This window comes from Cheilinus undulatus, linkage group 18 (assembly GCF_018320785.1).
Source record: "Cheilinus undulatus linkage group 18, ASM1832078v1, whole genome shotgun sequence".
NCBI lineage: Eukaryota > Metazoa > Chordata > Actinopteri > Labriformes > Labridae > Cheilinus > Cheilinus undulatus.
This window is the reverse complement of record NC_054882.1, coordinates 4746592-4761768: the sequence shown is the minus strand read 5'-3', so window position 1 is coordinate 4761768 and position 15177 is coordinate 4746592. Positions and strand designations below refer to the sequence as shown.

At 37.9% G+C, this 15177-nt stretch overlaps 1 protein-coding gene across 4 annotated transcripts in view; it reads right to left on the bottom strand.

Annotated features, from left to right (window-relative positions):
* Positions 1-5883: 5883 nt before the first annotated feature.
* LOC121525747 (dynein regulatory complex subunit 4-like) overlaps positions 5884-15177 on the bottom strand; it is a 94397-nt gene continuing 85103 nt past the window's right edge. For 3 of the 4 annotated variants that reach the window (XM_041811851.1, XM_041811852.1, XM_041811853.1), the window contains 10 exons: positions 11697-11792; positions 9232-9429; positions 8939-9139; positions 8809-8863; positions 8518-8717; positions 8031-8186; positions 6904-6984; positions 6610-6819; positions 6455-6520; positions 5884-6380 (listed from right to left, as the gene is read on the bottom strand). In XM_041811851.1, the coding sequence (XP_041667785.1) occupies positions 6339-6380; positions 6455-6520; positions 6610-6819; positions 6904-6984; positions 8031-8186; positions 8518-8717; positions 8809-8863; positions 8939-9139; positions 9232-9429; positions 11697-11738 (1251 nt within the window). In that variant the 5' untranslated portion in view covers positions 11739-11792 and the 3' untranslated portion in view covers positions 5884-6338. Of the gene's footprint in view, positions 6381-6454; positions 6521-6609; positions 6820-6903; positions 6985-8030; positions 8187-8517; positions 8718-8808; positions 8864-8938; positions 9140-9231; positions 9430-11696; positions 11793-12024; positions 12132-15177 lie in introns of those variants that run through there. The other variant, XM_041811850.1, reaches the window with a different exon arrangement.

Genomic DNA, 15177 nt, shown 5'->3' with positions numbered 1-15177 from the left:
GTTGGTCATTTAATCTCATTTTCCCTTAAAGATTTTGTTTTCACCGTCTGTTTAACCACTCTGGTGCTTCTCTACCTTGTTAAACTGTTGTAAAAAAGCCAACATGAAGATCTAAACAGCAAACATCCATCTACTAGCCTCAATTTTACCCTCAAGTTTAGCTCAGGTAAGAATTAAGCTAATGCATTGCAACAAACGGAGTCAATTTCCCCAAGAATTCACAGCCAGACCTGAATCAGCCGGTCTAATCTAGCTTACATTAGGCCAACAGCTTTACAGCTATTAATGCGACACACGTCTTCACCCAAGCATTTCAACAGGTTTAGTTCAAATGTGTTTCAAAAGCACTAACTCCTAAATTCTGTTTTCAGGTAATTTAAAAATGTAAGATTTAAATTTCTTGTCAATAAAAGTGGAACAGAGGATCTTGTTTGTCTTGTTTTTATTCTGCCTTCTTCCTGACTAGACTTTGGTCGTCTGTTTCAATAGAAATGGAGCTGATGTGAATCTAAAGCACCAAAAAATCCCTCTGATCTGGACTGAAGTAAGAAGCAATATTTCCCAGCTCCTCCTGCAGGATTCAAAGGGATTCCTAGGTCAGGTCAGGTGAAGGAGGATAATGTCGGTTCGGCACTTTGCCACGTCAGCCTTGATCCTTTACTGCTCTGGCCTCCTGATGGCCATCCAGGCCCATGCACCATCCAACCAGGCATGCTCATATTCACACCTACAGGCAATTTAGAGTCACCAATTATCCTAGATTAGACTGTGGGAGGACGTAGAAGCACCTGGAGAGAATCCAGTCATGCACAGGGTGATACAGAATACTAGTCCATCGATATTTGATTCATTACAGCAAACACACAGGATATAATGTCCAAAGTGATGAACCTTGTTGTGTTTTTGAAAACATACACACATTGTGAATGCTGCCTGAGGGTTTTTGAAGGTCACTGACATGTAGTGTTGGTTTTCAGCCTTTCCTGATTCTCCATTATTGATGATATTTTCAACTGTGGTTGGCGAAATCTACAAATTCCTTGCAATTGCATATTAAGGAACATTGTTTATAAATTGTTAGACTATTTTCCCAATGCAGCCTGTCATTAAGTATTGACTGTTGTCATTTAATGTGAACACTCAAGCCTTTCAGAGCTCCTTTTATACCCAATCATGGTACTATCACCTGTAACCTTATACCACATATCTCATCTCTGTGCTGTATTCAGCTAAATATGAGTTGAAAAAGAGTGCTAAAACAGACGTACCTGTACAGTTTGCCCTCTGTTTTTTTAGGAAATGCAGATTTTCAGATAAGTAGTATTGATAAATACATTTTGGGCATATTGACCTCTGCCTGTAAAAAACTATCATTAGACAGCAGTTGCTTCCTGAATTCCCAACAATAAAGGAGTGGATTAATATTGTAAATGATATTCATGCTATGGAAAGAATTACTTTTTGTTTACGTCTGTAAAAGATGTTTTTGTTAAACTATGGACCAACTGGGTTAAATGTGTCAAACCCCAGACAGATTTTGTGGAGGTGACCATCTAAGGACCTTGTGGTGCTACATAATCTTAGCAAACTACTTAGAATCTAAACTATTTACTATTTATGGAGTGTTTTTTGGTTGATCTTGTGAGCACACTTTACCTCTCATGTTGCACTTAGTTCCTTGTACTTAAATAAGAAAAAGAAAAAACTGAATTGCAGTGGAAACCAAGGTTATAACAGTTTGGATTTCTCCTTAGTTATTTTTAATTTAGTTTTTACCTTTTGTTTTGGATTTCAGTTTAATTTTTATTAGTTTTTCCTGCTGTTTTCTTAGTTTAGTTGAGTTTTGATTGTGAAAAAATACTTTGTTTTAGTTTTGTTTTTATTAGTTTTAGTTTTTTAGCAATATGGGACACTTGTCAAGGGCCAGACCCAAAAGGGCTCTTCACTTTTCATTTTATTTATTAAATTTTTATGTTTCTATACAACTCAAGACCAAAAAAGGAACCATTGTGTGAATTTTTCTGCAATCAAATAAGGCCACTTTACTCTCTTCGGACCTAGGTGTTCATGTCAGGTTTTGTCAACACTGAATTTAGTTTTAGTTAGTTTTCATTTTTCTTATAAAGCTCAGTGTTTATTTTGTTTCAGTTAGGTAAAATGATTTTTACCTTTTAGTTTTAGTAGTTAGTTTTAGTTAACTATAATAACCTTGGCGGAAAATCAATAACTTTTCCATGTATATGATGTGTTCTGATGTCTGCCTCTCAGAACTGAAAAATAAATAATAAATAAAAGAAATTCATTTTAGACAGCATCCCAAATTTTTTGGAATTGGGGTTTGTAGTTAAAGTGCAGTATAATCATCTGCTCTACAAAATTAAGCTGAAAATGTTGATCTACACTCCAAAACCATGGATGTCTGAGCGTTATTTCAGATAAGCATTAAAAAAGTGTTGTTGCAGAGATGTGGATGTTTTGACATTTTATCTGCTCATGCCTTCTCCTACAGTGAGCATCATGTTTTCCACTCAGTCTGTGTATTTTTAGCAGCTCCTTTATCTACATCTTTTCTCAGAAATCACTTATTTCTCACCTTCTTCAGCTCAGCTCAGGAAAACTTTACAAGCAGTTTAGTTTGAGTCATATTTTCCACTAACTTGGCAGAATAATACAGCTACTTTACTCTTATTCAGTGAAGTCAAATCAATAAACTGGACTCTGCTTTGATTTCACTTTAGTGGGCTGTCTGAGTCTGATTAGATCTGTTCTTGTAGAAGCTGCACAAATAAAAGAAGTTTTCAGTCCGGTAAGAATAAAAAAGTTCTTTCTTTAATCTAGTTTTAAAAGGTTAAGTGTGAGTATCACACACCAACAGGAAGTGTGTGTGTTGTGTCAGAGGGAGCCAAAGCGAGGTGTGAAAGCTGCAGAGCGGCAGCAGAGGAGAGGATGTGGTCACAGACATCGCTCTCTGTGCTCAGAAACTTCCCCACAAACACCTGCAGCTCTGCAACAACACGTCTCTGAGCAAACAGCTACTGAACCCTCCATTTCTGTGTCAACTGAAAACATTTAGTCTGCTCCATCTCTCATAACAGCTGTTTACTTATCTGGTGCAGTTTGGAGAGAAACACATTTATGTTGCAATAAAAAAATATACATTCGATTTAATTTCAGCCACTCCTGAATTATTTGGCTCCTTTTTTGATCATTATTGGGGCTGAAGGAGGAAGATAACTGCTGGAAATAAAATGAAGCAAGGCTTCCTAAAGTGAGGGGTGCTGCCCTCTGGTGGCCTCAGAGACACAGCAAGAGGGCTGCAATAGGTCATTTACAATAAATTACAGTAAATAAAATTTCTAAATTAGAAACCACTCTACAGATGTTCATAAAATACCCGATCACGTTTATATCTGGTTTCAAAAATCCCTGAACTAAAAGAAAACTCAGTGAAGTTGGAGTTGGTCTTATGAGTGCTGTAAGAATCACAGCCACAAACTGGAAGATTACTGATAACACAGAGTGCCTATGAAAGGTATTCACTTGAGTGTTTTACCTTTTTATTGATTTTATAAATCAATTATGGTCAATATAATTTGGCTTTTTTTGTCCTACTAAAAAAAAAAAGAAACTGCATAAATATTCACTGTCTAGGATTGAGGTCTTGGCATTGACTCGGCCACTGTGGAACATTCCCCTTGTTGTCTTTAAACCATTTCTGTGTAGCTTTCTCTGTATGCTTTGGCTCATTGTCCGACTGAAAATAAATCTTCCCCCAAGCTGTAGTTCTCCTGCAGACTGAATAAGATTGTCCTCCTGGATTTTCTATTTTGCTGCATTCATTTTACCCTCTACCTTTACAAGCCTTCCAGGGCCGGGTGTTGACAAGCATCCCCACAGCACGATGCTGCCACTACCGTGCTTCACAGTGGGGATGGTGTGTTTGTGGTGATGTCAGTGTTTGGCGTCTGATGGTCAAAAAGCCCCATTTTGGACTTTCTTCCTCTTGACCATGGAGTCTCCTACATGCCTTTTGGTGAACTGTAGTTCAGATTGAATCTGAGTTTTCTTCAACAGTGGCTTTCTCTTTGGCACTCTCCCATAACGCTTTGACTGGTGAAGAACCCGGCCAACAGTTGTTGTCTGCAGAGTCTCTCCCATCTCAGCTGCTGAAGCTTGGAACTCCTTCAGAGTAGTCATAGGTGTCTTGGTGTCCTCTCTCAGGAGTCTCCTTCTTGCACGCTCACTCAGTTTGTGAGGACGGCCTGATCTAGGCAGATTTACACATGTGCCATATTCCTTCATTTCCTCACGATGGATTTAACTGAACTCTGGGGGATGTTCAGAGCCTTGGAAATGTTTTAGTATCTATCCCTGACTTATGCTTTTCATGCACCTTTTCTCTGAGTTATCTGGAGTGTTCTTTTGTCTTCATGGTGTATTGGTAGCCAGGAATACCGATGAACCAGTGACTGGACCTTCCAGAAACAAGTGTCTTAATCCTACAATCACTGAGACACATACACTGACCTCAGGTGATCCTTGTTTCACACTCTGTGAGACTGCTAGCACCAACTGTCTGGACCTCTGTTGACTTGGGTCAGTCACTTTAAAAGTGGGGGTATTTATGCAGTCACTTATTTTATATATTTTTTAGTTGATCTTACTTCGTCAAAATCTGCTTTATGTACTCACAGTAAAGTGGACAAAATAAAAAACAGTTTGTAGCAGATCATAATGACTTCTACACGTCTGTTTAAATGAGATGTTTTGATCAGTAAACAGACCAGAACTGCAGATGGAGAGTTCATGTGTTCTACATTTATCGTTTCCTCAAAAAACGTTTGTCCTTGTTGGTGTCACATCAACCAGAAGTTTTGTGTGTTAAACCCCAACAGAAACAGACGGTGTCTGACATCTGTGAGCTACAGAAATAAAACTCCTCCTGCAAACGTTTTTCTATATATATCATCCATCTGTTTGTGGGACAAAATAAGAACTTTAAACTCGGTTTGCGTTTATCTAAAAGTCTTAGAAATATATCAACCATAAGAATACTCACAGTATCAATTAAATTAATTGCCTATTGAACTATCAAAAATAAAACTTTGGGTGATATCCAAGTAGGTTTCCAAATCTAAGTATATGTAAGTATAGGTATATGTTCTAATATTTTTTATAGAGAAAATTAATGAAGAAATTCACATAGACAGTTAACCTTTTCAAAATATTGTGATTAATTTATACCCCAGGATTTCAGAGACAAAGAGCAGCTTTAACTTCCTAGATTCTGTGATAAAACATTTTTTAGCTGTTGAATTCACTCTCCTACAGTTATATTTGCAACATTTTGCCATGTACTATAAATTAATTTAAGATTCCAGGGGAAATCAGTGAATCTGTTAGACATCTGAGGACTATAATCCAAGGTCTCATATATTTGTTTTTCCTTGTATTACTGATTTTCTGGGTTATTCCTTGGATGGTACAGTCAAACACAAGCTTAAGTCTTTTACATTTTTAGCTACTGATAGACAAATCTCATGTATAATGATTTTATTTGTTCTGTACATATGCTTTAACTGAAATAAAAAGTTATGTACTCTGTGCAACTCTGCCAGAAAATTTCAAGTCTTTTTTTCTCAACTTCTCTGCCTCTGTAGTTGCTCATTTCTGCCTTTGGGGGGCGCCATAAGCCAGGGTATAAATGTTTTCAGTCTGAAGTCTCTCCATGTGTCACTGGTAGACTGGACAGTTTTCAATATCACTAGAAGTTCTGTGGCAGATGAACAATCCGCCCGTTTAAATCAACCAAAACTTTATTGAAAAATTATTTAAACATCAGTAAACCTAAAACACAAGGTCTCCATTGGATTGACAGAAAATGTTGCTTAATTAAGTTGATTATCATTGTTGTCTGCCTCACTGCAGCAGGTCAGGTCTTTAAATAAATAAATAAATAAATAAATACTACTCCTACTCCCACTACTACTAATAATAATAACAATAAAATTATCTTTGATTGCCCGCATGGAACTTAAAACAGTTTTTTTCCTGCTTTGAGTCAAACATAATGATAAACCCAGCTGATGCACTCAGCTCCTGGAGGCTGGAGCTCTTTGGAACAGCAGTGACTTCCTTTTCAGCTTTTCCTTTTCAGAGAATTTAACAAGCAAGGCTGACAGGGATGGACTCACTTTTAAAATCGGCCTGAAGTGGAGATTTGAAGAACTGCACACAAACAGTTGTATCAAGGAGAAGTTCTTGAATAGTTGCCTTCATTTAGGGGCCAAACTGCTTTACAAGGTTCTTCAGGTCTTCTCCATTTGGACACTGAGAGCTCATTGTGCTACTTGACAGTGCAGCATCAAATCCTCAAGGGCCTGCAGGATATACACAACATTATTATCAAAAACAACATGGAAGCACATTTAACATGGTAGAATGAGCCACTTACCTTGTAAATCAATTCAGTATCATGTTTTAAGTCCTCGATGTTTTTTTTACTGTGGTCAAAATCTTCCTGAAAGGAAAAACATTTTTAAGGTCGGATAAAAACAAACAAAAAAAGACTTGAAAGCACAAGAGAATCACAGAGTAAAACTAACAAACCTCCGTTTGCTTGGCAAACCCTCGTAGTGCAGTTTGGTCTGCGTTAGGATCAGAGAGCATCGAGTTTAGCTGAGCCTGAACCTCCTCCAGTCGGTCCGTCACAGTTTTCATCTTTCTCTCCTGCTCTTCATCCTTCAAACTCTCCCTCTGCTCCTGCTCCTGAATTTTCTGGGTGATTGTCTCTTTCAGCTTGCCTATTTCCTTTTGGACCTGAGTGACAAACAACCAGGAAGAAATAAAAAATCCCCACAGGTTCATTAAGCTGACTATTTACAGATCAGTCTGATGTTTTACCTCTCTGAATTTCTGTTCCAGTTCCTCAAGGTTGTTTTTCAGTTCATGCAGCTCCTTCTGGCAGTCTTTCTCCATGTCAGTCTATAAAAAACAGAATCACAAGTTCACCTTGTGCACATTAACCTCCTAAGAAGCTGCGTGCACATATGAGGACATTACATTTCAGCTTTTCTACAACATAGTTAAAATTACAGCTGTTAGGACTTTGGAGATAATCCTATAAAGTTTAAGCAAGTTGCTTGAAATGTTTGAAGAATTTGTTTTGAAACTTCAGGAATTTTTTATGTAAACCATATGGAATTTCTTTATATATATTTTGGGAAAATTTGCATGGAAATTTTAGAAGTATTTCATGGAAAATTTGGGGAGATGTTTGTATATTTCTTGAGAGTTTCATTGGAAATTTCAAGGAAAATCTGCTTTGAAAGTTATTGGTGTTTTCATGACAATTTGGGAAATGTTTATGTGATTTTGGGGGAATATGATTTATTGAATTTAAAAGGAACTTTGGGGGAAATTGTTATTGAACTATTAAGGCATTATGATTAAGTTTCACTGAATCATTTGGGGAATATTTGATTAAATTTTGTAGTGCTTTTTATGGGACACTTCAAAAAATATGTTTAAGAATTTTTCCGGCATGCCAGGTAATTTCTTCGGAATTTTAGGGAATTTCTTTGGATTTTGGACAGGAAAACATACAAGAACTTTTATTGGAAATTTTGATCATTCTTGATTTGTTGTCCATCAAGAAGACAACAAGACAAACAACTCCACCATTCCTCTCTCAATGACTAACACCATTTCTTACTGCATAAACACACTCAACAGCTGACAAACTGCTCTGGAACCTATTAGCGCTGTATTTTCTGCAGAAACAGGACCTTTAGGAGATTTTCAGACATCATTTTGGTCAAATCTAATTCCTGTTAAAAGACAAGGCTGAGCTTTTAAATGTATCAGGGCCTACTGATCCCAAATGTGTGGGAGAAACTAAAAATGCTTTCCAAGTAAAGCTCAGTTCTCAAGAGGATAAAGTATATGATAGTCAGCCCCATAAACACACTGTAACATCAGATAAAGGTGCAACACTTTATAAAAAACATCAACATCTGCACAAAAACAACCTTTTCCAGCCTGAAGTTGCTCACTCTTTTCTGGTCTGCAGCCACCTCCTTGTTGATTTTTAAGAGACATTCAGAGAGACACTCGTTTTCCTGCAGAATTCTGAGACATTCCATGCTTCTCCTCTTTATCATCTCCTCTAATTCTTCTTTCTCTGCCTAAAAGCGGTCAAACAGATAAGGTCAAAGGCAGTGCAGCTTTAGTGAAATAACAGAAAACACTCAAAATGGCACAACAGGACTGGGCTAAAGTGAAGTGACGCTCCACAGGGGAATAATAACAAAGCGTGCTGGATTATGGGTGGATTAGGGAAATTTACTCCATGTATTTGGAATATTGTCCTGTTTTTATACATCTCATACTTATGTACGAAATAAAAGATACTACAATGTCACAAAGGCCAATATCATTCAGCCCAACTTCTACATGTAATCAATAATCAAACAAAAATATTTCAAGATTTGGGAAACCTATGGTGTCAGGATTTACCTTCAGTGACTCTATTGAGTTTTCTGACACCATCGCCTCCATGAGCTCTTTAATCTTCTGGAGAGCTTCTCTGTGGCCCTTTTCAAGGCCGATGGCATGGCTGTTCCTCTGATCCTCCCTCTCACTGATCTCTTTTTTCCTCATGTGCTCCAGCTCTTGTAGAAAGTCCTCCATCTTTCCCTCATACATGTTTTCAGCGTCTACCCAAAATGCAACACAAATCAAAACTCCTGTTAGGTCATGAAGATGCATGGTGGTGAACTGAGCTTACACTGAGATCTCTGTTTTTACCCTGGAGCTGTTTTACCCAGTGTTCTCTTGTTTCAGACATTTTTTCTTGATGTTTCTGTTGGGATGAGAAAAACTGTGTTTGTAGCAGTTCAGGTTGTAGAAAGAAACAAACTCAGTTCGGACTACAGACCAGCTCTAGCTCCTTCACAAGGTCGCTGAAGTCGAGCTTCTCCATGTTGACGCTGATGTCATCCATCTCCTCCTGAAGCTTAGTCTCTAACAGTTGTTGATCTCTCTGCACAGCCTCAGTGGACACTTTAGCTTCAGCCTGCAACTCTGTGATGGTGTTCTGGTGTTCAAATAGAGCGTGCTTCATCTTCAGCATGTACAACTAGTGAGAAGAACATGATCAGATGTTTAATGAACGGTGAACCAACAATGTAGAGTTTATGTGAAATTGCTGTATCCTTTATTTTACCAAACCTTGATCTCGTCTTGGTGATCCCTCTCGCCCTCCTCGATCTTCTTGTTGAGGTTCTTTGGCCCAGCCTTGGTCTCCTCCAGCTGTCTCTCTGTGATCTCAAAAAAACAGCGGATCTTGTCCCTCTCCACCTGAAAGTAGTTCTTCTCCTCCCGCTCTCTATGAAGTTCCTCTCGCAGACGTGCAATGTGCTCCTCCAGCTGATTGACAGAGATGCAGCTTTTTACAAGTGGATTTAAATTTGTAAATAAGAGTAAATATAAGCACCACACAGCTGTCATTTAGTCGAAAATCTTTTTTTCTACTGTTTTGGTTCAGGTTACTCAGTAAGAAACCTGACATAAATTAAGTTTTGTTAGGAAACAGGAAATTGATAACCTGACACGCCAGACTGATTTGTTTCACACATCCATCTGGAAACCTTTGATATACAGAAAAAGGGAAAGGGCAGAACCTTTGAAAAAAAAAAAACTCGGAGGGTGACTGGATGAACGTTCTGTCACATCTTTACAGGCTAATCAGAGCAACAAAACATGTGACTTCGTTGCTGTTACCGAGGTGCGCGTGCGCAGCTACCGAGGAGTTAACTCCATAGGGAACTGCATAACACAAGCCATGGTGACTGTAGACATGTCAGTACGCGACGTTTGTCGTTTTTGAAAAGAAAACAACTCACTGCTGTTCTTTGTTCTTCTTTTAACGAAGAAATGTTGTCAAGTTCTGATAAAACTGGCACTTTAGCAACATCCACGCTAATCTCTTTCGCCATAATGGCACCGGCATCTTGTTGCTGCTTGTTTACGTCACGACTCCACCGCGCCCCAAAGTACTGCCCCTCTTCGCTGATTGGTCCTGTCACTGTCTAACCGGGCCCAAACGGTTCAGACGGGAGCTTTTCAAGATGGATTCGCCAGTGAGAAACACAAAAACAGGCATATCTATCTGCTCTGCAAGGTTTGGAAATAGATCTATTAGCACTATTTATGATGGGAATTTGGGATGAGGTTCTTTAAAAATGTAAATTACAAACAGAGAAATAAAAGGTATTTAAGACTCTGTAAAGTGAAAATAAATCTGTGTTTTAGGTTTGTTGTATGAGAGGTCACTGTGTTAAGAGCCCTTAGTTCAAATTTCAGTCAAATAAAACATCTCCAAGTTTACAAATTAATCTTTAAAATTATGAAAAAGGAGTCAGTAAAACCTGCTCTAGGATGGTGTGGGCATGTCTGTTGAATGACCTGAAGCCATGCCCACTCAGGAGAAATATGATCCTCTAATTAAAAAAAAAAAAAAAAATTGAGGAATGGAGGAAAGCACTCACACCATCAGCCTGCCCCTTGACATTATGAACAGTGCTCAAATATGTCACATGTTTACAGCAACCATATTCCAACATATCTAGTGTGTTAAGACACAAATGTTGGATTTTACTTTACAGGGTCTTTAAACTGGGTTGCATATTTTCAAAGATGAGAAGTGTATGAGCTTTCAAAAGTTAAGGGTAAGGGTAAGGGTTAGAAACCTAAGCTAAAAATGTTTTCAGATAACTATAGATTCAATTATGTTGAACATGATAGTTGTTTTTTTTTTATATATATACTGTAATTGCATATATATATATATATATATATATATATATATATATATATATATATATATGCATTTAGTAATGCATATATAAAATAGAACATTTTATAGACACAAATGCAGTCAGTTACAGCAATTTCTTTCAAAGGTTCAAGCGTGTGCCAGTAATCTGAGATGAAGCAATATGTTTTTATTTTCATGGCAGATTTTGTTTCTGTATCTTCATGTTTATTATCTGTTGGGATTTAAAATTGGTGCAAGTCACATTAATGTGTTTGTTTCCCACACTTACACAGTAGGCTTTAACTGTCAAACTTAATTGTCAACCTCTATTTTTTCTTATTTGCAATTTTTTGAGACTTTAATTCCATTTTTACTGCTTTTGGCCTATTTTTTGACACTTCTCTCCTGCTTTTTGCAATTTTTGCCCCTTTTGCCTTTTTTGCCACTCCTCGCCCATTTAAACTGCCTTTTGCAATTAAATGCCAATTTTTCCCATTTTTGCCCATTTCAGCCACTTTTGTCTCATTTTTTGCAACGCTATTGCCTTTTTTAACACATTATTTTGTCACTTCCCACTTTGCGCCACCTTTTACTTATTTTAACTGCCACTTTTCACCACTAAGATTGTGGCTCTAGCAAATCCATTTTTCGACAACTTGGCTCTTTGAGCATGGTTGAGTAACACTGGACTAGAAAGATGTACAGTGACATTTTACTATCATGGTTTTACTTCCAGTAGTTTGAGAGTCACGTGTTCTTAATATTTTAATCACTTCTATCTGATATGAGTGTCCTTTCTGTAGGTAAAGTTGGGGGTAACCTCAGCAGAAAATCTTTCTTTAACCTGACCATCATCTGTGAGATTTTAATCTCTGACCTGTTCTCTGGTCACCTCCTCCACGGTCAGACCGTCTATCATTATGGGAGTCTTCGCCTTTGGAGGTTTGTGACTGGAACCTCTCTTTTTTGGTGGCTGTAAAGAAGTTAAAAAGAACACAAACATTTCAGAATGCGGCCCAATCTGTTTTAGACACATCGTAGAAGAACAAAGCTCCAGTATTTCCCTCTTACACATCAGGAACACAGAGACGAGGACACTAACAGAAGCTAGCAGCTGTGTAACTAACAGCTAACGTTAGCAACGGACTGTTAACATTTTTTTTAGGCACGTTGTTGTTCAGTAATTTAAAAACCGCTTTATTTACCATCTTTTACACAGCTGAGATTACAGAGTGGGAGAAGTTTCAGTCGTTATCGTCAGGTTGAGAGAGAAACCGGCGATTTAAACACCGATAAAGTCCACTACATCTGCTAGCATGCAGTCGAAAACACAAGTTGCCATGGAAACGAGCACGCGCTTGCTGTGTGACGAGGTACCACCAAAGGGAGCGTCGAATTCACACCTGGCACATACCGGATACCTCCAAATAAAGCATAAATATTAAATGTTACTCATATAGGGTTACCATTAAAGAAAACAGAGACACACAGGCACTGTTCGTTTATTACTTTGCTTTGGCTCCTTTCATTATTTCTCATTTATAGGCTATTTTAACAGTTATGGTTTCCTTTTCTTCTAGTTTAATCTATGCATTTATGTTTGCATGCTATCTTATATCTTAACTTAAACATAGATCTGAAATAAAATGTTTAACAACCAAAACCCTGATATAAAAAAAAAAAAAGTTTGCCTGCCTTGCAAAGTTGACTTTGACTTGATATTCGGGGCAAAACAGGTTCAGGTATAGTGCTTTCAGAAGCATTCAGACCCCCTTCACTTCAGTTCACTTCACACCCTGATGCCACAGTCTAAAATAATCATTTTTATTCACATAAATCTACACTCAGTACCCCCCTATGACAAGTGAAAACAATCTTAAAAATTTGCAAATTTATTGAAAATAAAAACAGAAATATCACGCTGACAAATATTCAGACCCTCTGTAAAAACAATTAAAATTTAGCTCATGTTTTTACACCTTGACTGGAGTCCACCTGTGGTAAGTTTAACTGATTGGACATGATTTAGAAAGGCACACACCTCTCTATAGAAGGCCTCACAGCTAAATATCAACTAAAAACCAGCCATGAGGTCAAAGGAACTGCCTGCAGAGTTCTCAAGAGCACAGCAGCCTCCATAATTCTCAAATAGAAGAATTTGGCATAACCATGACTTTTCCAAGAGCTGGTTGCTTGACCAAACGGAGCAATCGGGGAAGATGGGCCTTAGTAAGAGAAATGACCAAGAACTACCTGAACAGTGAAGCCATCACACTGGTTGATTCAAGGAACTGCAATTAATACCGACAAGGTCAAGATACTGCTTGATCAGTTTTATTAAATGTTTGATGCAAAATACTTTATTTTTCAAATTAGCATGTATTTATGTCATAAATGTGTATGTCATTGAGGCGAAGGTGTGTAAACCTTCGGTTTGGCTTTGTTTTCAGCTGTTTCTGCTCCAGCTGCTGATCTTGACTTTGTGTACAGATACTCCAGTTTGCAGACTTGAGGGCGCCAACTGCTGGAAAAAACTGAAACACAAATTTTTATATTTTCAGACAAGTTACACAGCGCTGTGACCCTGGGAATAAATACCTCTACATTACAATCACAAATAAGAATAACAAAAGAAATCTTGCAGCTTTCTTTAAAAGATAATAAATGTAGGATATTCATGTGTCAGGCCAATAAAGTGCCAAACCCTTTTGGGTTTACAAGACATCAGAAATACCACTGCAGTAGTCCAGCAAACAAAGCTGCATGATTTTTTTCAACTTGGCCTTTAAACAGACACTAAGGGTAGACCGATTATCGGCCTGGATGATGATTAATGCCAATATTTAGCATTTAGACGATTATCAGTATTGGTATTTTATTCTACTGATAAATGATCAAATGATCAGTTTAATCAAAGGTATGCCACTTTGGCTCCACTGCAAAGTGTGTCTTCCTCTCTGGCCTTGTTTTCACTCTCTACCTCTTTCTTACCTAACGCAAAGTTATTTCCCCCAGGCTTTGCAGATAAAAACTATACTACAAAAAAGTTCCTCTTCTAAAGCACAAGTTTTTTGTCAAAAAAAAAAAAATGACAGAAGGCATTTTTAAAACACATCCCTTGTGTCATTGTGGATGGGACGGGAAAAAAAAGAAGAAATTAAGTTTTAAAGTCTCATAAACTTTCACAAAATTACATTCTTTTAAGGAGGCTTCTTGTTTTCATGTTACAAGACAGCTGAAGAGAGGCTGGAGACATCAGGGAAACAGGGAACAGAGGAAACCATTCACCAAACAGCACCAGGATCAGGATTCAAACCTGTGACTGGAGCATGAACATTATTATATGGACCCCTGCCCAACAACTGAGCTGAACAGCAGTCAAAATTATGTTCTCCATTAAAGTTAATTTAATTAATTGAGTTTGTAAATTCCCCAAACCTTGGTCCAGCTCTTTTACAACTTCAATGCAACATGTTCCTTTTTACCACCAGCAGAGGGACACACAGATCAACAAAAATAAAAGGATAACACCTTAAAATGAGAGAAAACTACATGGTACTATTTCCTGCTAATAAAGTGACACCCCGTTTGTGATACTATCACAGTGATGTGCTTCATTCATTCCCATAGAGCTGACTGACAGCAGCATCACATCGTCTGTCATCATGTTTATACTTCTAATTTATCTGATTTATCTGCCAAATACTGAAGGTGAGAAGAAACATTGCAAACAAAGTAAAACATTGCTCAGTAATGTCTTCAGGGTCTAAAATGTTTGAGTTTTTTTTTTCCGCAGGTGCCTCTGATGACAAAACCGTCAACCAAATCCCTCGTTCCATCTTTAAGATGACCACTGACTCCATAACCGGAGAGATTGAATGTTCACACAGCAGTAGTAGCTTTGATCGTATTTACTGGTACAAACAAGACAAACATGGAGCCCTGAAGCTTCTGGGATTTTTGAATACACGTTTTAAAAATCCTGAGCCGGACTTTGAGGGAAAAATCAGCTTTGATGGAGATGGACGTAGTCGCTCGAACCTCACCATTCTTGCCCTCTCATTAAATGACAGCGCTGTTTATTTCTGTGCTGCCAGTCGACACAGTGCTGCAGATTGGTGTAAAGACAGTACAAAAACTCTCCTTTATCAGCCTGCAGACACACTGATGAACACCTGCAGCCTTCACCTAGACCCTGCCTTTGAAGATCTAATCAACTTATTCCCACAGTTTTCACCTCATACTGCCACAGCGTGTCTAAGACATAGAACTTCATCCCAATATACTACAAGCATTTTTGTGAAACTGTATTTTAGAAAAGGTTTTTTTTTTACTGGAAAAGAGAGTTTAACCACACA